At 44.9% G+C, this 24821-nt stretch overlaps 1 protein-coding gene across 3 annotated transcripts; it reads right to left on the bottom strand.

Moving 5' to 3' along the window:
* Positions 1 to 2317: 2317 nt before the first annotated feature.
* On the bottom strand, positions 2318 to 21310 carry DIPK1C (divergent protein kinase domain 1C). Of its 3 annotated transcripts, XR_004242350.1 has the most exons (5): positions 21060 to 21310; positions 15567 to 16244; positions 11968 to 12132; positions 9790 to 10314; positions 2318 to 6273 (listed from the first exon to the last, which is right to left on the bottom strand). XR_004242350.1 is itself a non-coding variant. In XM_032120767.1 (4 exons), the coding sequence occupies exons 1-4, from the start codon at positions 21240 to 21242 to the stop codon at positions 10099 to 10101; spliced, it is 1242 nt and encodes a 413-aa protein (XP_031976658.1). In that variant the 5' UTR covers positions 21243 to 21310; the 3' UTR covers positions 9150 to 10098. The 3 variants fall into 3 exon arrangements, 2 of the variants coding, with proteins under 2 accessions (XP_031976658.1, XP_031976673.1); XM_032120767.1 differs by lacking the exon at positions 2318 to 6273 and having other exon boundaries at positions 9150 to 10314; XM_032120782.1 differs by lacking the exon at positions 2318 to 6273 and having other exon boundaries at positions 9150 to 10314; positions 15567 to 16282; positions 21060 to 21285.
* Between the last annotated feature and the right edge of the window lie 3511 nt (positions 21311 to 24821).

The raw sequence follows: 24821 nt of genomic DNA, 5'->3' as shown, positions 1-24821 counted from the left end.
CACGAGACCGAGGGGTGGATCTAACCATGGACAGTATCTCCCAGGTTATCCATGATTGTGAGACATGCGCTGCGATCAAGCAGGCCAAGCGGGTGAAGCCTCTGTGGTATGGTGGGCGATGGTCCAAATACAAGTATGGGGAGGCCTGGCAGATTGATTACATCACACTGCCTCAAACCCGCCAAGGCAAGCGCTATGTGCTCACAATGGTAGAAGCCACCACTGGATGGCTGGAGACCTACCCTGTGCCTCACGCTACTGCCCGGAACACCATCCTGGGCCTGGAAAAGCAAGTCCTTTGGAGGCATGGCACCCCTGAGAGAATCGAGTCTGACAATGGGACTCATTTCAAGAACAGCCTTATAAACACCTGGGCTAGAGAACATGGCATAGAGTGGGTGTACCACATCCCTTACCATGCACCAGCAGCTGGGAAGGTTGAGCGGTGTAATGGACTGCTTAAAACCACCTTGAAGACACTGGGTGGGGGGACTTTCAAAAACTGGGAGATGCATTTAGCAAGAGCCACCTGGTTAGTTAACACTCGAGGTTCCACCAGCCGAGCAGGCCCTGCCCAATCTGAACCCCTACAAACAACAGACGGGGATAAGGTTCCAGTGGTGCACATGAGAGGTATGCTTGGAAAAACTGTTTGGGTAAAGTCTGCCTTGAGCAAAGACAAACCCATCCGTGGGGTTGTTTTTGCTCAGGGACCAGGTTGCACCTGGTGGGTGATGCAAAAGGATGGAGAGACCCGATACTTACCTCAAGGGGACCTTGTTTTAGGGTGAACTACCCATGGCTCTGTACTTGTATCAGTATCAGCATGTATATTTGTATATAATTTGGGTAATGCATAGATTTATATGGTTAAAAAAGTTAAGTTTCATGTAACATGTTAGTATGGGAAAAAATTCGGGGTGGATAATGTTGGGGTTTTAGTTTAGTCTGTTTTTTTTCCCTGTTAAAGGAATTTTCTCCCATATGCATGTTGCTAGGGGACAAATAGCTGTACTTAAGAAAGACAAAAGGGGAGTGGGGCGGACCTGGCTACTCCTTTGTCTACACCTGGGTGTGGGGTCAGTTCGCTCTGAGCGTCCGGAGAGAGAAGCTGCAGAGAAAGGAGCTGCTGCTTCTTTCTTTTTGGCCGTTCTTTCTTCCTGCTGGAAACAACGCCGGGACCCCAAAAGCCGCTTTCCTTGCCCTGCTGGAGACCGGGCTGTGGCTGCCCTGCCCCGCTGCTGTTTTGAGCTTCCGCTACGCTGTAGCCCTGCTCGCCCTGCCTGCCTGGGCCTCCGTGGGTTTTTCTCATCTGGATACATCTCGTCTGCCACCCGGGATTTGCGTCCGTCCCTGCCGTTTCAGCCTGCTGTTCCTGAGAGCCCGGGATCAGCTGCCCAGGGGTTTGTGAAGCCTTTGTCCCATCCCTTCCCGGGATCCCGGGGCACCAGTGCCGCGTGTTTCCCGAGCTCGCTCCGGAGCGCCCCCTGCAGCCGCGGGGGAACCATCGCACCTGCCCTGCTCACCGGGAGCCACCAGCGCCCCTGCCGGCTGCGAGCGGAACTGCACCCGAGGGGAAAGGGCCCGACAGCCGAGAAGGCTGGGACTGGGTTTGTGATTGCTGTTACTGCCATAGTTGTTGTTTTGTTTGACTGGTTATACACATATATATATATATAGAGTAAAGAACTGTTATTCCTATTTCCCACATCTTTGCCTAAAGGCCCTTGATTTCAAAATATAATAACTTGGAGGGAAAAGGGGTTATATCTGCCACTTCAAGGGGGGCCTCTGCCTTCCTTAGCAGACACCTGTCTTTCAAAACCGAGACAGACTCGTCCTCTAGTACCCTATGGAGATCCATTAGAGAAGTCATTTTTATTTCCCAGTGAGCTTGTACTCAAGGACTGGGAGGGTGAACACTTGTAACTCATTGCCTAATGGTCAGTGCTGTCAGAGGAGAGGGGCCAAGATTCAGCCTTCAGCCAGCAGGGCAGCCTGATCTATCTGCTCATTTTTCAGGTACAAGAGAGAAGAACTCTCCTGAGCTGCACCCCCAAGCTCCTTGCCCTGCCCTAGAGACAAGAGGAGGTGCCTGAGGTGAGCTCAGAGCCCAGCCTCATCGCCAGCATGCCAGGCATCATTGGCGAGCCAGTGTGTATGGAGGGATAGCAGCAGGCTGTGCCACAGTCCTTGAGGAACATCCCTGGATCGTGTCTGAGTGGGTGAGCATCCCTGGATTGTGTCCAAGTGGGTGCAGCCATGTGTCGGTCTTTCCACAGAGATTCCTGCTATGGAAAGGAAACAAGCACTGGGCTATGGTTAAACATCTGTATTCTCAGTTTTATTAAATGAGTTTATTGCTCATGTTACTCCTACCTCTGCCCATTTAAAATTCAAGGAGCCCCTGCTCTGCTGCTGACATGAATCAAGAGCACACACTAAAATGCCAGCAAATCATGCTGTTGTAAATCCAGCCTGAGCCTTAAAACATGCCAGTATCACATGTGACTTCATATTCAGGGGGAAACAAATGCAAAATGAATGAGGTGGAACTGAAGATCTGTCCCTTCAGAGCCCATTTCCAGGCTTTTCCATGGAGCTTATCACTGTCCTGTCCAGCTTTTGGCTTCATTTCTTCACTTTTGAAAGACAACTATTGAAATGACAGTGGAAATTCAGGCAGTATACTTGCATTATCTAATGCCTCTTCAGTGATATTGCTTTGGCTAATATAATACTGTTTATCCAATATTTTCTAAGAGCTGGAGACTAGAATCTGATCCAAAAAATGTAACTCTTTAATTACTTAAGAAAGCTCAGTGAAATCAATGGGTAAAAATGCAGAGCTTGATTAAGCATTCTGTTAACTTTTCATTATTTCTGTACACTGTGTGATGCTCATTCACGCTGCTAATTACTCTTGCATTTCCTCAATTTATGTAGAATATAATATGAAAAATAAAACCCCAGGCATTTGTGGTCTATCCACTCAGCATTTGTGACATGAAGTTACAGTTCAACAATGGAATGCCTGAGTTATCTGTGTGTACACTGCCTTTACTCCACAAACAATAGAATACAAAGACTAAAAGAAAGACCATGGTTATAACTTTCCAAGGGTTGGTTTGTGTTCCTCCATGCTCTGGTCACAGTTTTTCCAACAGTCAGATGTAGGCTGAATCCATGCAAATGCACATCTGAACATCTGTTTGGCAAAGCACTTATATGTGCATATATAATCTAGAATCAGATAGACAAATGCTAGTATCGTTACATTAAAAGAAATTCTGAACACTGGAGTAATTACTTGGATATTTATTTACCTATTGTTGGACATTTGATCCTATTAAATAGGCCCTAGTTCATGTAAAAAATATTCAGCCATTGATAATTGCCTGCAAGACTAGAATGGTTCTTAACAGCCCTTGTATAAGAGAAAAAAATAAAGCTGACTTTTCCCAGCTCTTCACTTTCTTGGGATAATGGAAAAAATCAGTTTCCTAGGGACAAAGATACAACCTGAAATTTCTGACATAGAAATGGGAAAGAACTAATTATCATACCTGTGAAATTTGGAGTAGTAAACACATTGTGCTTTTTTAATTTTCTTTTGAACTTGAAAGAAGCAGAGGGCTTTGAATTATGCAAATACAGAGGAATGTTAGCTCATTCATGTACATGGGATATTGGTTGAAATATCTATTTTTTCAGCTACTTACATTTAACTTCCTCTTTAGAAATAAAAACTGACCTCTGTTCTTTCCTGCAGCTTTGCATGTCGTACCTTTAAGAGAATGAACCCATCCTGAACTCAAGGCAGTTTGTTCTTTTCCTGCTGTAGCATGAATCTTGGAGAGATTATAACCAATTTAAACAGGATGGGGGATTCTGTTTCTAACTAGCTAGAAGCAAACTAACTGCTAAGGAACCAGCAAGGGAAAATGAGAGGTATTCACAATAGTCTCTGGCTTGGATTACATGTATCTTGAAAGCACTAGCAGCAGATGCTTGTGGAAGTGATTATGCACTGGATCATACGCACATCCTTCTGGCTGCCAACATCACTTAGGCACATTTTGTAGCGTAGGAAAAATCCCCTCCAGTTTCCAGGAGAAGTGTGCACTGCAGAAGGCACCAAGAATCATGGTGTTTAAAGGAGCTCAGCAATTACTCTGCTGCTCCGGGGCCCAAGGCTGCAGGATCAAAACTTTACCCACAGGATTATGGATTGTAGCCTTTCAGGGATTTCAGCATTTTGCTATACTTTAATTTATAGACACAATAACACTTCTAGTGAGAAAAACACTCCTTTTTCTCTTATTGGCCAATGTTGGCTGTTGCTAATTAGGGCAGTTTTATGCAATTATGTAAATAGTAGTTCTAAAAGCTTTTTCTAAGTGATTTTATTCTGTCTAGCCTTTAGGCTGCAGATGTCATTATACAGCTTCACAGTCTATCTGACAGATCCTTAGATGCATACAACAAATGGCTTTGGCGATGACTGAGCTATATCCCCTGTGCTATTGTACTTTTTTATTTTAAAGAACTACAGTGGAAATGTTGGGATTTTTTCCCCAATCAATTCATTGGCATTCTCTGATTTTTTGGTATGGAGTCTCTTATCTCTTTGGTTCTGAGTTCAATTTTCCTGGATTTTCATTCTTCCAAGCATCTCGTTCTTTCCCTCGGAAGGTGTTGCTGCCTTTTTTTTGCTACTGAAAGGCCAGTAGTCTTTATCCTGATTTCACTGAGGATCCAGGAAAGTGGCAGTGACTGAGGCTCCTGCAGAGTGACTTGGCTTGTTGTGTGGACTCGCTACAGGTCAGCCCAGACAGAGGGATTTCATTTTTCATCTTTACTAGGCTTCAGAAGGCATCTGCCAAAATAGCTTATCTGGTTGTTTGAATCCACTGATACTGGTTGTGGATTTATTTTACAGTTGGCTGTCCAGATGCATAAACTGACATTACAACTACAAGGCTCCCATGTTAGAGCCAGAAACTCATTAAAAGCTGCCATTTATCACCTGCCTGGCCATTACATATGACAATATGATCTGCTGAAAGACAGGCAACCTGGTACATGGCTTCTTCAACCTTTTTTTTTCTTTTTTTATCTACACAAAAAAAATAGGGCAGCTTGGGTCTACACTTTATGACAAAGGACAAAAATTATCAGTGAGGAGTCCTTAACTTCTTCAAATATGCGATGCCATTCTTCACCTTTAGAAAGCGTTTTTTTTCAGTCAAAATTTCTAATCAAAAAAAAAAAAAGCAAACCCTTCCCTCTCTTCTCTCCTAGTCCCAAATATCTTTTGCTATCTCTAGTGCTGCCTCCAGCAATGTATCTGAGTGCTCTCATTGAAGAGGGTATCTGGGAATTCATATTAGGGAGTAGTAGCATCTGTAAGAACAACCCTGGCTATAAAAATGCCCTGCTTTTCTGGGCTAGTTACCATGAAGTCAACCTAAAAACACAAGGGGGACCACATAAACCCTTTGGGGCAAGGAGTTTTGCTCTGTTTTACATCATCGTAGTGCAGGACTATTGCTTGCAGATGTTTTTTGCAGAGCATAAAATGCCAATTGGAGAAAATCAGAAGTAGTTCTGTGAAAATCTTGAGCACAGGGTTGAATTTATCTTTCCTAAAGATTTCCTAAAGATGAAGTAGACCTCCAACTGGACTCACCTCTTGTAAAATGTGGAACAGACAGTGGATTATTGCAGAGCTGAAGCACATGCTGCTGAGATGCAAAGAATGAATAAACAATGACTTAATGCCATTCCTGTTTCACAGAGAGCCATAAATATGGGGTAGAAGTTGCTGACTAAGGCACTAATTCAGCAGAGTGGTACAAATTAATCAGGAGGTAATGCCACTTTTATGGGGCAAAAAGGATATGGGAACAGACTGACAGAGCAAAGGGATGGGGCTGAGATCAATTGAATGGGAACAGACATCTTGGACTAACGCGGCCATTCCCAGTGCAACCAAATGCTATCAGTGAACTTACGTAAGTCATCTTTTACACAGAAGGGATGAGCAGTGGGAAGAATCTTTGCAAAGCTACAGTGCACTAACTACCAAAGAGAGATGTCAGTAGGAATGTGCTTTGGAGACACTGGAAAGAGAGAGGAACCAAGCAGGAAGCATTGCAGTCCAGGTTAACAGCACAGCCAGTATGCAGAGGGCAGCAAAGATGCCTTCAAAGCCGGTGTGTGGACTTCCTCTGCACTGGGCCTGGTCACTGGGGCTTCATGAAAACTTCTCTGCAAAAGATTTTGAGCTTTCATGAAATTTTTCATCTGAATCAGGATGAAAAGTAAACATCAAAAAATGCTGAAGATACCAGGCCAGACAAAACACTGGTTTTGAAATTGTGATTCATTTCAATTATTGTCTCTTTCCTTCGCAAACCTTTTCAGTTTGAATTAAGTAAAACTGACAAAATATCTTGCATTTTTTTTCCAGCTAGAAAGTAACAAAACTAAGGATGTTAGACATTTTCAAAATTGGCTTAAAAGCTTTTTAAATGCATGACATACTGCAACAAGCACTGCTGGCATTCAGCAGCACCCAGGACTCAACACCCATCTGACCTGGCCCTGCCCTCTGCAGCACAGGCCAGCTGGGTATCTCTTCATGCCAGGGCTGTTTCAGTGGGCAGTGCTGCCAAGGCAGCATGAAAGGGGTTTCGTCAGAAAGGAGCATCAGGCCTGGTTCTTCTTATCAAACAGCTGTATGGATTTTTCCATCCAAAAAAATAGATATTTTCACCAAAATTGTGATTGTAAAGCCATACAGGCTCAAATTACAGCAGTTTGCACTTGCCTCCTTAAGGTAAATGTCAACTAAACCAGTGTCTTACATTTTTATTTCTGTCCAAGGGACATAAAGGCACAACTAGTGTTTTATTCCTGTTTTGGTCATTGGTACCTGTGCTAATTAATTACAGTATTCCATTTGCTTCACTGGTAGGACTTTCTCTCCTGTTCCCCAGGATTTAGTGACTTTACAAAGCACACAGGGGGCTGTGAAGAATCAAGCCCTGTGTTCACAGAGCCTGTCAGATTCTTCTTGTGTCCTTGAAGGTGTACACCAAAGCCTGCCTGGAGCTGGCTGCATCAGTGATATGCAATCTCACAGCCCAGCCAAGGACAAATAACCCATTTATGTTGCTCTTGAGAAGTTTCTGGGGATTATTCTCTGTATCCCAAAAAGAAGTGAAACCTAATGTCCTGGGAAAGTGTGGTGTGGGGAAGGGAGGTCCCTGCCAGGTGGAGGTGGCTGCAGCCAGGCCCTGAGGGGGTTGGAGAAATCTGTCAAAGGCAGCTTTCCTTCCTATATCCTGCCAAGGAAAAAGGATCTTCTGAGAAGAGTCACATTCCACCAGCATTTGGCTGCCACCAGTTTTCATTTCACTATGTTTTTTCCACCTGTTTTTGAAGTGGAATATCCCAACCAGCAGAAATTTCTCCTGTCTGAAATGCAAACCTGAAAATTATGTGGGGGGCCATAAGGGGAATATGACACTGCTGCAAAGTGCCAAGGGTCTGTGTGATACCTGCTTCTCCCTGAAGGTGCCCTCTGAGCTTGGGAAGGAGGAAAGAATGGGACCAGGGAAACAGGAGCACTGTGGTATATAAGATCTTCAGGTTCCCCAGCAGCATTTGGGATAAATATTGAGTCCCTCCTGACCTAGCAAAGATCAGTGCCATCAGCGGGGAGGTGGTGCAGGATCACACCAGTAGCACCATTTGCACAGTCGGAGATCTCTATACCATCCCTTCCCAGGGGAGCTGACAGATTTGCATAGATAAGGTAAGTGAGGGAGCCACAAATGCTAACTGGTGATAACATAGTCACATGACTTAGTGATAACATAATCACATGACTTGGAGATAAAACGCAGCATGGTTGATGTAACTTATGTACATAACTCCTGACAAGCTCTCACTCTTGCCTGTAGTTAAAAACCACAATTTGTGAAGTCTGAGGCTTTCCCAGATGATCTGTACCATATCTTCACTGTTCCTTTCTATCAGAAAGCCTATAACAAATGTCTTACCTGTTTTATTCCTTGCTACAGTTTGAGCTGTAAGTTTAAGCATATCCACCAAGGAAATCTGGACAGGGAAGTTCTCTCCTGCACTCTTTTTAGCAACCTTTCTGTTTTTGAAGAGAGTTATCATGTTTATCTTCAGTCTCTTCTTCCTCAGACTAAATGTGACTTTGTTGAATCTTACATCATAAATCATGTTTCCATAAAGTGGGACATATTTTTTACTTCTTTTTTTTTTCTTCTATTTTTCCTTAATCTCTCTTTCCTTGTCTTCTCTCTATCTGATGCTTTACCTATCCCCACTCCTTTACCACAATCTGATTCTAACCTTAATTATTTTCTCCATCTATTTCATGACTTTGTAACAGGGCTAATTCTGGAATCCATGTTTGTTCTTATTCTGCTTTGCCTTCCTGCTTTTGCAAAGGATGATCTTAAAGTATTGTAACCTTATCTGCCTGCCTGGTTAAAGGAGAAAAGTGGACTGAGAGCAGCTTTACCAGGCAGGAGCTCCTAAGCTTGTGCACCAGCTTAGCAGCAGCTTGTCCTGCCCCAGGCAAGGCAGCTAACCTTGTTCTTGCTCTCAGTTTCTTGAGGGCTAGCGTGATTTTTAAAAATATGGTAGCTTATTGCAAGAAATATATATAAAAACCCACTAGCACCAGTCTGTAAATTTGAGCGAGGTTTTAAGGGGTCAAAGTCTCCTAAGCAGATCCCATTTTTCTGGTCAGAGGCAGTCTTTAGCTTTACTTTAAGGAACCACTCCAGAAATGGAAAGTTTATGTCTAATTAGGGCTCACAGGCTTCACAGCTTCCATACGCCAGAGGGACATAAAGATGGAGCAGATTAAGTGTTGTTACATGTCTCACATCCATAAATCAGTATTGTCAGTCTTAACATTGAGTTCTTCCAAGCTGAGGGCTTCCATAGGCTGCTGGGATTCTTGTTTGTGGGGTTTTTGATGTCCACATACCAAACCAGATCATGGAGACATTGCTCCTTATTGGGCCTACGCACGTGTAGTGTCTCCTGAAACCATGCTAGTTTTTCCAGCCACAACTCTGCACATTTGAAAGGCAAAGTTAATGATTTTAAGTTACTCTAGAGATCTTTATTTATGTAACTGACTGCAAGATAATGGATTTGTACAAAAATTTTCCTTTTGTTCATTAAAAAAATACTGTGGAAGAAAACTCTGGGTCTGGATATTGTTCTGTGCAAAGGACAGATTGTTGACATTCCTGGGCAATTTTGCTCTCTGGCAAAGGAGTGCTTCTTATCAAGTACTCTGATGTACAAGTGCCTGAGGGCTTGTTCACATGGGAAAATCCAGTGGCATTATTCATACTTCTTCACTGCAGAATATGAGTACCCACATGGGAACTCAGCAAGGGTATAATTATTGTGCTCTAGAAAAGTCCGAAGAGCTTTTATATAATTTCTCCCCAAAAAGTTAGCAATGACACAGGTAACGCACTGCCCCAGAGAAAATGCATTTAGGGACATCAGAAAGGACTGCTTTGTACAAAAGCAACTCTTTGCTTGTGTGACAGCACATTTCCCTGCTTGAGATCCCCTTTTTTTTTTCACAAAGAACACTCTGTCTCTACTGTAAAAAAAACCCCTCATATGATGGAGAAACTAAAACAAACACCATGCATGTACTTATTCACACCCACCCACCCATTATTTTAATTATTGATAGAGTTTTGCTGCACTTACACTTTTCTTCTGTAAATGCATCCTCTGAGCATCACACTTAGATGCTATCTGAGCAGTGACTACAGCTCAGAAGGATGTGATGAATGCTGATGGAGAGGGGTAGCACTGGCTCAGGAAAATAAGCAAGAACAGAACCCAAGTAATGTAAAGCAATTTAACACTTGACAGGATATTAACAGGACGTGCTGCACCTGCAGCCATGAACTTCATTTGCATAGCAGAAAAGCAATCTCTGTGCTGTAAAAGTACAAGGTTAGGAGGGATGGCAGAGAGACTGGGATGTAGCCTTTGCAGTTCTGCCTTTTGTGTCTACTCTGCCCCTTGCAGTTCTCGCTGAGTGACCCGAAGCAGGCGGTACAACTCGGAGAGAGATTTCAAAGTCCTCTGGTGCCCGGTGGCACCTGTGTGCCCTGGCTGAGCACACTCCTGCACGGCTTGCTGCAGCTGCAGCTGCAGGGGCAGGGAAACCAGTGGTCCTCTGAGACTTGGGGAAAACCAGCGACGGAATATTTTGTCACAAATTACCTGCGGAAAGGAAGAAGAGCAGATTGTTGTGTTCCAGAAGCTACTAATGCCCTGCTGCTTCCCTGGGACTGTAGCAAAACGTCACCTGAATCCAAAATGCCTTCAGCCATTCGAAGAGGGAGGTATAGAAAAGGAGCATCCACAGAGGCTACACTCTAGCTAAGGGATGACCCTTCTTCTCAGGCTGCTCCTGCACTTCACAGATCTTATGAGTGGCTGGAGGAGCGGGGGTTGTTTAGTCTGGGGAAGAGGATGCTGAGGGAGGACCTTATTGTCCTCTTCAAGTACCTGAAAGGAAGTCGTAGCCAGGTAAGGGTCTGCCTCTACTCTCAAGTGACAAGTGATACAAGGGGAAATGGCCTCAAGTTGTGCCAGGGAAGGTTATATTGGATACTAGGAAAAATTTCTTTGCCAGAATGGTTGTCAAGCATTGGAACAAGCTGCCCAGGGAATTAGATGAGTCACCATCCCAGGAGATATTTAAAAGATGTGTAGATGTGGCACTAGAGACGTGATCTAGAGGTGGACTTGGCAGTGCTGGGTTAATGGTTGGACTTGATCATCTTAAAGGCCTTTTCCAACAGAAACAATTCCGTGATTCTGCGTAACAAGGGTGACGGGGTGGGAGGAACAGGTAAAAGGTCAACAAGCTACACACCCCCAGCCTCTCTGTTGCACTAGTGCCACCAACACAAGCTGGGTGAGCTGTAAGACACCTTATCCCCGGGCCAAGAACCCCATGGACACCCCTTTCCACCTCACCCACACATTACATCTGTACAGTGGAGAATCACAACCCCTGCTTACACTCGGGCAGCCGCCCAACTTTCACAGAATCATAGAATAACTAAGGTTGAGAAAGACTTCGAAAATCATTGAGTCCAAGTGTCAGTGCAGCACTGCCAAGTCCATCACTAAACCATGTCCCCAGGTGCAACATCTACAAGCTTTTTGAACATTTACAAGAACGGTGATTCCACCACTTCCCTGGGCAGTCTGTTCCAATGCTTGACCACCCTTTCAGAAATTTTTCCTCATGTTCAGCCTAAACCCTCCCTGATGCAACTTGGTGTCACTTTGTCTTGCCCTACCGCTTGTTACTTGGGAGAAGAGGCCAACACCCATCTCACTGCAACCTCCTTTCAGGTAGTTGTAGAGAGCAATAAGATGTCCCTGAGCCTCCTTTTCTCCAGGCTAAATATCTCCAGCTCCCTCAGCCACTCCTTACAAGACGTGCTCCAGACCCTTCAGCAGTTCTGTTGCCCTTCTCTGGACATGTTCCAGCACCTCAATGTCTTTGTTGAAGTGAGGGGCCCAGAAATGAATACAGGATTTGAGGTACAACTCAAGGATGTGACATTACCATCAGTGGAGACAGAAGTGCTAATCCCCTACCCCTACTTACTCTGCTCTCCTGTCTGAGGCACTGGGCTAACACCTACAAAAACCATGGCAAATAAGCACTATATATAGTGAATATAAAGATCTGTTTGTGTGCCCCAAGACAAGACTTCTGAACAGGACTGGCACTTATGTGGACACATTTGAAAACCTGACTGTCTTCATCTCACAGTCTCCTCATACATACCATGGATTTTATAGTCAGTGTGATTTTAAAAGGAATGGATTCATAAAACAGCTGTGTCTACTCACTTGCAAGTTGTTATTGGCTCTCTGTGCTTCACATTTTCTGATTTTCAGATTGCATTTTGAAAAGCAATCAAAGAAATTACAGTCTTCATCTCCCGTGCAGTTCTGTTCCAAGATGTCCCTCATTTTGGGTTCAAAAAAGGCCATATCCACATCAATGGCCACCACCTGTGAATCAAAACATCCCATCAGATCTGGCACGGCACAGCCTCTGGGACAGGGCTGAGCAGGCATTCTTTGCTGCTTGCTTTTGGAAATGCTGAGCTGAGAGCATCTGCTGGCAAGATAACAAGGGCTTTATTTCACTTAACTGAGCCACACTAGCCTTATAAACACCACTTTTTAAACAAAAACAACGAATGCTTATGACACCGGGAATGGAAAAATTGCTTGTGAACAAAATGCATCCCTGGGGTCAATTGGATTGATTTGCTTTAAAATGGAACTACCCAATCTGAAGACTGATTCACTTGCTGGTGAAGCATATTTAGATGGCACCTCTATCTCTTAATTGTGCAAGATGGTGCACAATTACCCATGGCCAGACAGTATCATTTACAGCTCCACATTCAAACGAAACCCCTGACTTTGCCACTGTGGAAAGGAGATAGCTGCGCCTGGTACAGCTCCTGCAAACCTGTCCTTGCATTCAGTGGGTTTGAGTCTGTTCAGCTGTAGAAGGAGATCCCTGACTTTGCTGAAAGCTGGGTCTGGCTTTGTCCAGTCTTCTTTGACACATTTGACACATTTATTGTGCACAGTTCTTGTTCTTATGGTCTAGAAATATGTCCTGTAACAGAGTCCAGCCAGAAGTTGGTCACAGCAGAAAAAACATGAGTGAAAGGGGTCAGTCACTTTCCTCCCCCTGACATGAGGCTCTCAGAGCAGTGTGTACGCAGCACAAAGTGTTTGCAGAACTGCTGCCTGTGCTGAGGGTGAGACCTCTCTGGAAGCGAAGGGCTGTAGTCTCAGTTTCTGCCAGTGCCACTCCAGCCATGAATGCTTCATTAAAGAAATCACAGAAATAAAGAGGGAAAGAAAGGAATCCAGTAAGGGGATGGCAGCTGCCTGATGTGAGCCAAGCTGTGGGTGACCACAGGGAAGGAGACCTCTCTCCAGCGTCGTGGATGTGCAGCCAGCTGCATTTCACACTTGGCAGTCAGGATCAGGGATGTTCCCTTGCAGCATCTGACACACATTCTCGTAGGAGAAAATGTCTGGGACCTGGGCAAAGCAGAGTTACTTGGGCTCAAATGGTAGTTTTATTTTTAAGATTCAACCTCCCAAGTAACAGGAGAAGATGAACTGTCTGACTGGAATAGCAACTGGATCAACCCCAGGAACTAATGATGTCTGGTTTGGTAGAAGGCCAAATAAACCTTCCACAGGCAAAATAAAGAACATGGTCTAATCTTCATTTTTTACTACTCCTTTTTCCATAGGGAAAAATCTTACAGAGATGAGGCATATCTTAAAAACATAAGTGTTTTTAAGCTTTTTGGAGAGCTTTATAATGATGATGTAGCCTAAGGAATTTCACATTTGGGCAGGCAAATCTTTTGTTGTTGTTGTTGTTTTTCTTCACTTCCTTAAGCTTTCTGTGACTTTGCTGCTCAGTTCTTTGGAGAAGAGACAGTGAAAGCAGTGCAGGGTTTCCCCAGTCCTAGCATCACTGCATCACCTCCCAGGCGGGGTCTTTGCCAGAACTGAGCACATTTGACAATCTGATCCATTGCTCCACTAGGAAAATCAGCCCGGTTCCCAAATATGTGGCTGCCAAAGCGTTCAGTGGCTTCACTGAAATTCATCTTTTACGAAAGTGTGTGGGCTTCCAGCTAGACTCTGTAAAGACATACCTGGGTGATACTCTGCCTATAAACAACTACATTTTGGTGGGGTTTGCTGCGATCATAGTTGATGAAAAAAGTACCTAAGAAAATACAGGAAGGACCCAAATTGGCTCATGACCTGATTTAAAATCATGTTTAAGGTGCTGTAATCTTTCCAGTTTTCTCTGAAGTATTGGTGAAAGAGGAAGCTCTCTCCCAGAGCACTGTGCATTCACCCAAACCTCCTTCTGACTGCGTACCTTATGTGGCTCCATGGCAGCTTAAAATTCTTCTGGATGATCTAGCAGACAGCTCCTCTCTGTGCTGCAGGAGAGCATGTGAAGGCTGGAGACTTATCCCCACCACATGAAAATAATCCTCAAAGTAAAGCTATTGCATTCCAGGCACATTTCTTTGGGCATTAGAAGTCTCATTACTCAAATGAGGAATAGTGGTACTATTACAAGGTTTTTTCTCTCCTATACAAGAAACCAGCAAGTGAAAAAATTGCTTAAAACAAACATAAGGGACAAAAAAGAGGCTGCCTTGCCGTGTTCCCATTCTGGAACTGGTTGGTCACTGGAAGATCCTGGCAAAGCAAGCCTCACCGAAAGGACTCATAAGAGAAGACACATCCGGTATTCATCCCCTTTCCCTAAATTTAATGTTTTTGTGTAAGTAGTTTGTAAAACAGATGCTCTGGCGTGTGCTCAGCCACAGGCAGCCACAGGCAGCCACAGCCCTGAGTAACTGAGGAAGATGGGCATTGAGGAATTCCTGCTTTGCCTAAATAGTGGTACAGCTTTCTTTAGTTTCTTGCTGTAGCTCCTCACCCATTCCCTCTTCAGCTGCTGTATTGCACCTGAATAAACAGTGGAAGGGAGGGAAGGGTGAAGGGAAACACTCTAATTGCTCTTAATGACTGTATGTTTAGGCAATGTTTGTCTAGTACTCTGAAGATACAAGTGTTACACTAACACTCAGTGAGTACTAAAAACAGTATTAAAGTTCCTGAAAATGCTTTCTAGTCACTCAGAGTGCAGAAACTCCACTGACGACACTGCAAACTGGGACCCTAGTTCAAACACTTACTGCATGGTGCCCCCAATCTGTAGACAAAATTCCAACCAAAACCAGAGGAATTTCTGTCCACAGAATGAATGTGAGCTGCACCACTACTCAGAAAATATGCATAGCTATTCAGGTCTGAGTTACAGCTGCACAATGAAAAGTCAAAGAGTGACAGTAGCAGGGAGTTTCATGTCGCTGTCCTTGCATAGTTTCCAGACAGATAAGCTGAACACTGAAGCAGAAATGTGCGTGTTTGGACGTGGGGAGTTACCCTTGTGTCAGACCACGAATTCAGCCTGAGCTTTTAAATTCATACAGTTTTTTCCTTTCAGCATCACTACCAGAAATATGACTCAAATTACAGCTTCATTTAGAGCTTTTGAGATCCCCTTGCCTCAAGGAGGCATGCCTCACCACATCCGAGGGACCTTGCACCAATGCCTTTGAAGAAGTGAAACAAAACAGAAGTGAGCAAGAAGTTTTCAAAAGAAGCAGGAGGATTTAGTGCTCCAAAAATGTGGCTGTACACATTACAAAGAGGAAAAGCAGTAGAGAATCTCCCCTGATGCTTGTAAATTCACTGGCTTTGCAAAAACTTAGCCAGAAGCTGTACAAGGAGGGGAGTGTCATTTTTACATGGTTGTCTTCAGACTAGAATTTGATCTCAAATTCCTGGAACACCACCCCAAACACCTAACTTACCGTGAGATCGTGCCTGATAGCGAAGTTTTCTGGTTTGATGTCACACAGGTGAAATCGGTGAGAGAAATCATTATCAAAATGCTGCACCATGTCCAGAAAGCTGAGTGCAATATCAGTGATGGCTCTCACCCTGCTTCTGTGTCCAGTAAGGGAGGGGCTGATCACATTTTCCAAGGGAAAAAGAGTTTTGTGCCAGGCATGTCCAGCTGTGAGATACTCCACAGCATAAAAGTGTCCACAAGAGCCAATAATTCGTAGCACGTGTTTGCTGAGGTCCTGCAGCAAACTGAAGTAGATATATTCTTCCTGCTGGAGCAAGGACCACATGCTGGCCACCTGTGCTTTCCAACGTGGTCCCTTCTTCCTTGTCCACAGGGGCCCCATGGTATTGTTAGACAGTTCTAGCCCCAGGGCATTTTTGACCTCCAAAGCTACCATAAGCAGAAGCTCTGTTTCAGGGATATCCTGTGTTTCCACCTCCTCTAGCATACTGAGGTGCTGGTAGCTGGAAAAGATCTCTTTTTTGGATTTCAGTATGATGGGCTGGCCTCTCCAATCAGCCTGAATGACCTTCTTACCTCTATCATAGTAAAGGCAGTGTTTGTACACCAGCTTCTGTGCCACGCACAGGTCTTCACAGAGGTCCCCAGTCAGGGCTCCGCTGCTGTAGTCAAGGCACTGGAGTGAAAGAGCAGAATATTCATAGTAGAGCCATGCTCCCGTGGACCACGTAAAAGAAAGACAAATAATGAGCAACAGTCCTAAGCTCGAGAGGTTTGCAGCAGCCATGGAACTGCAAACACACACCTACAACCAGTGAGTCATTCAGTGGTTTTTCAGAATTCCCTAGCGATCTATTACTAGGGGAGTTCTGCTTCAAAACAGGGGTTCTGAGGATAGTAAAGGACAGGCTTTTCAGGGGCTAGGAAAGGGACTGCATGACTTGTTAATCTGAAATTTTTTACACATATGAGTTCAGTGAGACAAACTTGAAACACTTGTGGCTCTGTTGTGTGAGATGATGGGTTATAACACTTCAAGGCCCAGAGTAATGCAGGACTTCTCTGGAAGGTTCGGGGCAGCATAACTTAGACATCAGCACTTAAACTACAGCAAAATCCATGGGTAGCTGGATTTCTGGAACATTCCACAGCTCTGCAGGTTTCAGCCTTACACTCAACATGCCCTGAAGGAAGATCTGACAACCTCCTCCTGTACTACCAGAAAACATAGAGGTTGCATTCAATGCCTTTTGGACCAAGAACTTTCAGAATTTTTGAATATGCAAATGCTGCAGAACACATATATGTTATATATGTGTTACATGTAGTTATCAGAAGTGACATTTTAATATTAATTGCTTCAATACTTAATTTTTTTTTAAACTGGAATGAAATCAGGCCTTGGAAGCAAGGGAACTGTTGCTTGATAGTTTAGTGGTCAATGCAAATTAGTGAAAGAACTGCAAGGATTCCCTCACCAGTCCTTCTCTCAAGCCATAATAATTTCCATAATATAATTTCCAAAAGCCAAGGCAGTTGATATATTCCTATGGGCATTCAGAAGTGCAGGTGTAGGGACTGCTTTGGGATGCTCAGTAGAGGGGATGATCAGAGGTCTCTGGTAGAAGGGGAATAGAAGAGGTGGTGTAGAAAGCCAAACATCTGTGAGGCAGCTTGACAGTGTCATCCACCTCCATTGCTTTCTGGCATTTGAACCTTGATTTAAACAAGCTGGCAGATCCCCCTGCATGTTCAGGACTTGCAGCAGCTGCCTGAGCCTCACCTCACTTGTGACTGGCTGTTACACACACAAGGAACGTGACCATCGCATTCAAGTAATGTATTTTCTCGGGTGTGTAGACCAGAGGAATATGTTCTGATGCCAAGCAGCATTTAGAGTCCAGCCTTAGACAACACACTGGGGAATGGGTGGAGGATTAAGTCCAAAATCCAAGAATGGTGATCAATTGACTGAAACAGCTCACTGAGAGCAGTTCAGAGAGACATAAAATTAATTTATTTACATTGTGATGTTCTCACAGCTGAAGTGACAACATGCAATGCCAGCAAGGAGTGTCTTGCACGATTGTCTGGACACTGAGTCCATGCATGTATGAAACACACACACATCTGCATCCTCATCAGGATGGCCAAGGAGATTCACTGGACTGTCTGCAGGCTTCAGAGCCTGCAGATCAATATTCTTGCTTTTGAAAATCTGCCCCTATGAATGTAATACAGTTTTACCCTACCTTTTAAAGTAGAAAACGTAGTTTTTTCAACAAAAACTAGGTTAGCAGTTCTTACCATCCAGATCTCTAAGCATTTTTTGAAAGAAAATTACAAACAGAAGGAATTTTTTGGGTCTTCTTTGGATTGTAAGTATAAGCACATTTAAAACTCTATTGACAGACCACAGTCTCATTCTCTTCTGCTACAGTAAGAGAAGATAGGGCTTAGTCATGTAATTGGGTTCACACGGGTGAGCACTTGCCCCTGTGGACTATTTTTCTGTGGTTCACTCTCAGAGGATCCACATGCATGGACTTCTGGCATCTAGAACACATGACCATGACCTGTAGCCAAACATGGCAAGGTGTAGCTTATTTTCCTGTGTTGACATCACATCATTCTTAATGGCATTAGGGAGGAAAAGTAGTTGTGGAAAAAGCAGACTCAGATTTCACAGACAGGAGACAGATCCTTTTTGAACCTGGTTGCTGTTTAGGACTTGTCTGCTGGTTTTTTTTCAGTTTAAGCTATAAATATTTGATTGTTAACCTAGTATCTGACAAACAGTGTCTGAATCATATTCTTCTTACAATGAACTTGTGCAGTGTTTTGCAAACTGGGATCTGTGGAAGAGGCCTTGACCAAAGAGCTCATGGTCTCACAGTGATGAAACACAGATCAGCCTTCCAGAAGTGCATTCTCAGCTGGTCATCAAGGCAAGGAAGGCTTTCAAAAAGGCTTGCTCAAGGAAACAATCAAGAAGATTGAACCATTTCCCATCAGGCTTTGAGGCACAGTCTGCATTGGTAGTTCATCTTGAAGCAATTATTTGACCCTTACATCCATTCCAAAGTCACAGTTTTACAGGACAATCTTCCATCATATTGGCATGGCTTGTACTATTGTGCTCCCCAGTGTACAAGCTTGCATTTTACAGTATTAAAGCACAAATTTGGTGCTTTGGACTGAAAACATTTAACCAGGTAATACAGATTACCCTGCCATGACGAGACGAACCATTTATTATTTACCAACCCAGGAACTTTTGCACTAACTGCAGACCTCGCTATGCAAGACTGTCTATCATCCTGCTGATAAAAGGAAGAATCAATTCCCCAAAGAAATCTTTCAGAAATGGTCCTCCACACTGCCATCCCTGTCTTAATGACTGAATTTTGAGATCTGTTGATGAGACAGCTTTAAATCAACCTAATGATCGACCTTTGAAGGCCACAGATTCTTCTTTATGTGCCAGATTCTTAAAACTAAAATATGATAGTGATACTAAGCCAAAAGCCTTATAAAGAAGCAGCTGTACTACACAAAAATGCAAACACAAGCATGGTTCAGACTTGCTCATATGTTTCTTATTAAAATTAGCTACATAATTTTTAAAGTCCTCAGTGCACTTATCAAGATAAGTTTAAAAAGCTGGGTTTAAATTAATGTAAAAGATTAAATTAATGTAAACCTTGCTTAGGATTTATATAAATTTAAGTAACTCACTGTACTGCCATCAGTGGCCTGAGACTGATGTTTTGCCTTGTTAGCTACTACTTCTATGTAAATGCAATACAGAGCCAGGTTTGGAAGGCATCAAAATGAATTGATTTCTCCAGAGGCAACAGAAATTGATTGCTATGATTTAGTGTGTTCTGTGTAAATGAAGATGAGACTGGAATTAGGAAAGAGGAAGAGGGATTCTTTTTGAGAGTTAAAGTTAGTCCCTGCAAATTGCCCAATGCTATTTCAGCCTTCTCAGTGCAGTACACATCTGCACAGATGGATATCTTACTCAGAATAAGAAAATAAAACCTTCAGAAATGCCACTTGCAAGGGTATTTTCACCCACTTCCTCAAAATAGCTCATCTCCTACTGACAGATGAATAGTAAAAGATTTTTGCTTAATGGAAGGTGTGAGACTCAAGCTATCAGGTTGTTTGTTTCATTGCTCAGTTGCACTTTCTGTAACTGTGAAACGCATGCTGTGCTCAGAAGATGTAGGAAGACTTATTTTGGGGCTGATGAAGATGAGCTCATTTTCTATATTCCATTAGAAGGACAATTCCTTTCTAACGTCATCTGGGAAAACTGTTGCTTACAAACCTTACCGATAGTACTGATTCTTCACTTACAGATGAGCACAGCAATTTCAGCCACTCTTCCTCTGGAAGGAGGGTCTGAAACTGAGCTACCTCTCAGTGATAGAGACAACTTTCCAAGCTTGCGTCTGAAATCTGATCCCTGGGCTTTTGAAGCCTTGCCTGACGCTTTCCAAACTGAAGAACAGCAACAAGTCTCTGTCCATCTGTTTATTGGTGAGTGTGATGGCGAGGACCTGGACCTCCCTGAACCTGATGGCTCCGTGCACCTCCATATATCAGTGTTCTTCCCAAGCACGTAAGGATGAGGCAGGAATCATTCCTTCAGCTGCAAACCTGAGCTCAGCCCCACCTCAGTCTGGCTCCTGAGGTAAAGAACCTGGAGCACACTGCCATTAAAAACACGCTGTCAGGACCGCTGCCTACACTTGCTTTTCCTTTATGATACAGAATTAAGGAAAATCTATGATCAGTTTTTGCTTCCTTGCAGTAATAGATTATTTAATTCCCACTAGGATTCCTCCCTTCCCAGCTAACCACCGGCATTACAGATACCCTAACTAAGAAACAAAATTAACTAAAAGCATTAACCACGCTGCTCCTCTTCTCAAAGTGTTTCCTACACAATCCTAAATCTGTTCCTTATTATTTTTAAGGGAAATTTCAATGAATATTCGCAAATCCTTTCTTGAATTTTAACCACATCTTACACACCAGCCCCCTCCAGACATAAAGGAGGCGATACATGCTGCCTGGCACTTCTGAAAGACGACTTTTGTCCAAACAGCTTTTCGGCTAAAAACAAACAAAACCCCCCAACACCCGGAGGAAGGCTTTCCTCCGCTTCGGAGCATTCGGCTCTCCGAGCTGCCCTTTCCGAAGCGCTTGGGCACCGCACCCGCACCCCACGCCCGGGAGCCGGCCCGCCGCCTGCACCTGACCTCGCCCCGGGAAGGGAGGCAGGCAGGGAGGGAAGGAGGGAGGGAGGTAGGGAGGCAGCCGCCCGCCCGTGCGCACCGGGAGGCGCCGGCGATGCGGCACCTCCGGCGGCCGGAGCCGGGCAGGGCACCCCGGAGAGCAGCCCCGACGGACCGCCCGCGCCTCGTCCTGCCGGGCAGCCCCCGGGAGATGCCCCGCGTCCCGCCGGGGCACGTACCAGCCTGGCCAGGATCCGGTGGCTTTTCTCGTCCGTGCAGCGCTCGGAGAAGACGCTCCTGTGGAGGAGGAACAGCGCAGCGCTCACCACCACCCAGCAGGCAGCCCAGAGGAGGAGCAGCAGCAGAGCGCATCGCCGCCAGATTTTGAGCCGCAGCCGCTTTAAGCCCGGGATGCCCCTCATCGCCGCGCCGGGGCTGGGCTGGGGCGGCCGCTTCAGCTGCGGCGGCCCCGAGCGAGCGGCGGCGGGGCCGGGGGAGCCGCGCTGCGCCCCCCGCACGCCCGTCCCACTCCCGCCGGCGCTCGGCGCCCGCAGCCCCCGCCGGGCTGCCCCGCTCCCGCTCCCGCCCCCTCCCCGGGCCGGGGCTGCCCTGGCGGAGCCCGGAGCGCCCCTTTTGAATTTAAGCCACGTAGTTCCGCCGGCTTTTGTCTGCGCTCCCCCGTGCCAAGCGGCCCCTGCAGCCACTTGGCGGCTGCTGCCCGCGCCCCCCGCCTCTCCTCTGCGAGTTTCTCACCCGAGAATAAAAGGGGTTTGAAGGGTGATGGATGCTGCTGTGGAAACCCTTTGCCGTCCAGGCGGCTGCTCGATACTTTGAAAGAGGCAGCCTGGAGACGGACAGGTACCTCTGGTGAAAGCTTCGTCTCCCGACAAATGGGGAAAGGAAAAAAAAAAAGGTTGTAATTTATTCTGGAGTAACTTCTCCCGTTTTATCCGCCCGGAGATAATGGAGGAAGAGAGAGAAGCGACTCAGATGCCCTTTCAGTAACGCAGCCCCCAGCGCCCCCACGGTGGGTCGCCCCTTGGCTCCCCAGCAGCTCCCCCAGCCCCCGGTCGCGGGGCGCAGGCTGGCCCCTGCCCGGCACCCCCGTGTCCTGCCTCCCTCGGCGGCGGCGGACAACACCAGCCGAGCGGCCACGTCGGATACGTTGCCAAAACGGGCAGGGTGTACTGGGTCCGAGGATGCTGGCGTCGATAGATTGTCTCCCTGCCCTCTCATTGTCTCCCTGGCACCTGCGGCTGTGTCCCTGATACCGTGTGGTCAGCTCCACGGGACAGCCTCTGATACACCTGACTTCGTTAACGTTTCTAAGGGGTCAAAGACTCAGACGTGTGTTCCTGTGCAGCAAGGAAGATCCTGGCATCCTTTCCTCACTCCAGGTGCAGATGTTCACTGTCTTTGTTGAGAGAGTTCGGTTCAGTGATATATGTTCTTAGCATCATGTCTAACTTAATGAGAAATACTTCCTTGACAAGTCTTTAAAAAGAAAGATGTCTCTATTGACATGATCGAATTTTACCTCTCAGAACAGCAAGGGAAGAACACAGGTGCAGCAGACTTGCTGTTATCCACACCTTTTACATGATCAGTGCAGTTCTCCTCTACCTGGCAGAGCAGGGCTTGAAATTGAGCTTCTAAGTAGATGGTGGACTGTGGAAGAAAAGAAACAGAAAGATAGAAATATTGCTGGACATACTCCAGCTTTCCTTTCTAGAGACTGTCAGTGGGGAGGGAGATCCAAGAAGAGCAAAACTACTTTCATCTCCAAAGAGTCTCAGAAGCAGAATCATCATTAGCCACATCTTCTATCAGTGTTTTTCTTGATTTCTCCACCATCTCACTTCTTCACCTGCTGGGGCTGACTTTTCAAATTTTCTTTTTCTTTCCCCTGATCCTTTTACTGAGAAGCTTACTTTTGAGGCACTGGCGATGCAGTCTGTTTCTTGGGAATGTGGCAAGCAGCGAAGACCAAGGAGGCAGCTAGGAACTAAAACATTTTAATCCCGTTTCTCAGTCTGATACAAAATGTTTTCAGAAGCTGTCTCTGACCATCTTGGGATGCTCTTTGAACATTTCTAGGACAATAAGTGGACGAGGAGGAGTGTTGTTCAGCCATTCCTCTGTAGGAGTACCAGCTAGGCTTGAACACAGCCAACCTTCACCAGTGACTGCTGCCACCTAGGAGACAAAACTGCAGATCTGCCATACTGATATCTGGAACAATCCTGAGACATAAACCACATGGAAAAGGGATGCAGATGGTGGGGGAAAGTCAAGCATAAGTCCCTACTTCTCGGTCCTAAGCTGTCTGGGTAATAGTTTAGGCACTACCAAACCCACATGTATTTTAAAATGTGGATCTTGGCTTCTCTGTGTGTCAGCAATCCCCAAAGGATATTAGGTATTTTTATTAAATGTCTGTGAAATTCTGTGTATGTGTCATTTGTGTTTCAACAATAGTTCTGAAAACAAATCCTAACTACACCCGACTTTAAGCTAGGAACCAAATACAGAGACTTCAGATTATTTGTCACAGCTGAGCTTCTCTAATTGCTGCTGAAAAAACAAGCACGTTCCTTCCTCCTCCTCCACTGCCACCTCCCTGTTTTCCTCTTTGTCTTGCCTGCCTAGTGCAGTCCCTTCCCCCAGTGAAAGATACTCCTTGCTGCCCAGGGAGCTTTCTCAGCTTGCTAACAGGGCAGAGAAATGTAAAGCTGTTTCTTGCTGAGATTATTTTCAGAGAGGTCAGCAAGCCCCGAGGATGCTGCCAGGCTGGTGCAGGGAGGCACATTGCAGGGCCAGGCACTCTGGGTTGCTGGAGGCAGAACTGTCCCACTGGCTCAGCTGTATCAAATGTCTGCACCTTAAAGATGCAATGAGATATTGCAGATAAGGTGATCTTAATGGAAATGGTTGCTGAAAGAAGCAGTCCTGTCTTCCTTCCCATCCTGGCCATATGCTGCTCCCTCAGCAGCTGGATCAGGGTAGTTAGCCCAGCAGGCAGCATCAGTCGGGTGTCTGGCTGCACTTTTCATTTCATCCTAAGATACAAGCTAAACTTCACCGCGTTTTGGGGTCTGTAAGGAGCCCACATCCTCCTCTTTGGTTTGGAAACAGCTGCTACACGTAGTAAGAGCAATTCTAGCTTTAACATGCAGGTATCTGCTGCTTTGAAATTAGGGAATATGAAGAAATAGACTAAGAAAATAATAATAATAATAGGTTTTAACGTAGTTTTAATATTGTTTTAATAGTTAAAAAAAAATAAAAGTACAAGATGAACGGAGCTTAGTGAAGCAAATGCAAGTTGGCTGACACGCATACTGGATAGTTTACCCATTTCATTTTATGGTAAATCCCACAGGAAGCATTTGCAGGGAATAAAGTTCTGAAAGATTTCAGCATAGCATTCAGGCGGGGCAAAGGGTTGTATCTAGTTGTTCAGACTCTGAATTTTTAAATATCTCACTAACTGTGGGTGTGAAAAGTTGGACAAGTCTAGTAAATATGTATGTGTGTGTATACGTACCTTCTTGTACACATATACATAGAGAACTTCAGAACAGGTCAATAATTGACCCAGAAAGCTTGGATTTAGTAAAAAATGAAAGCCTAGGTGACTCAGGATCAGGTGGTTTAGCCTGGAATAACAATCTATTGCTAGCTGCAAAATTCAAGTCTAATTTCAGATTTCCCTAAACTTCAAGGTTCTTAAGACTAACAGAGTCAATTGTAGTCCACCCTCCGTGAAACATATATATCTTAGTGTCCCTCTGTGCCACAGCAATTTTTCTTAAAAAAACCCCTCTGCATCAGAGAACCTTTGCTTTCTGTAGATATTAAACTGTGGCTGCTTCACATTGTGTTCCTGTATTCCTAAAGGAAGCTATATTCCTATTCTCATTTTAACCTAGAATAAAGCTTGATGGAAATTAATTAGTAGAAGTTGAACTAAGGCAACTGAAATCAGGGGCAGTAAAAAT

The sequence above is a fragment of the Corvus moneduloides genome, chromosome 1 (assembly GCF_009650955.1).
Source record: "Corvus moneduloides isolate bCorMon1 chromosome 1, bCorMon1.pri, whole genome shotgun sequence".
Lineage (NCBI taxonomy): Eukaryota > Metazoa > Chordata > Aves > Passeriformes > Corvidae > Corvus > Corvus moneduloides.
The sequence above is the reverse complement of the archived record's forward strand: the minus strand, read 5'-3'. Positions and strand labels throughout refer to the sequence as shown.

Excerpts from the sequence above, each read along its gene's own strand:
- DIPK1C (XM_032120767.1), bottom strand. The coding sequence starts at position 21,242 with ATGAGGGGCATCCCGGGCTTAAAGCGGCTGCGGCTCAAAATCTGGCGG. Across the intron at positions 16,245-21,059 it reads ACCGGATCCTGGCCAGGCTG|TGCCTTGACTACAGCAGCGG; the intron begins GTACGTGCCCCG and ends CTTTCACTCCAG. Across the intron at positions 10,315-11,967 it reads GAGCCAATAACAACTTGCAA|GTAATTTGTGACAAAATATT; the intron begins GTGAGTAGACAC and ends TCCTTTCCGCAG.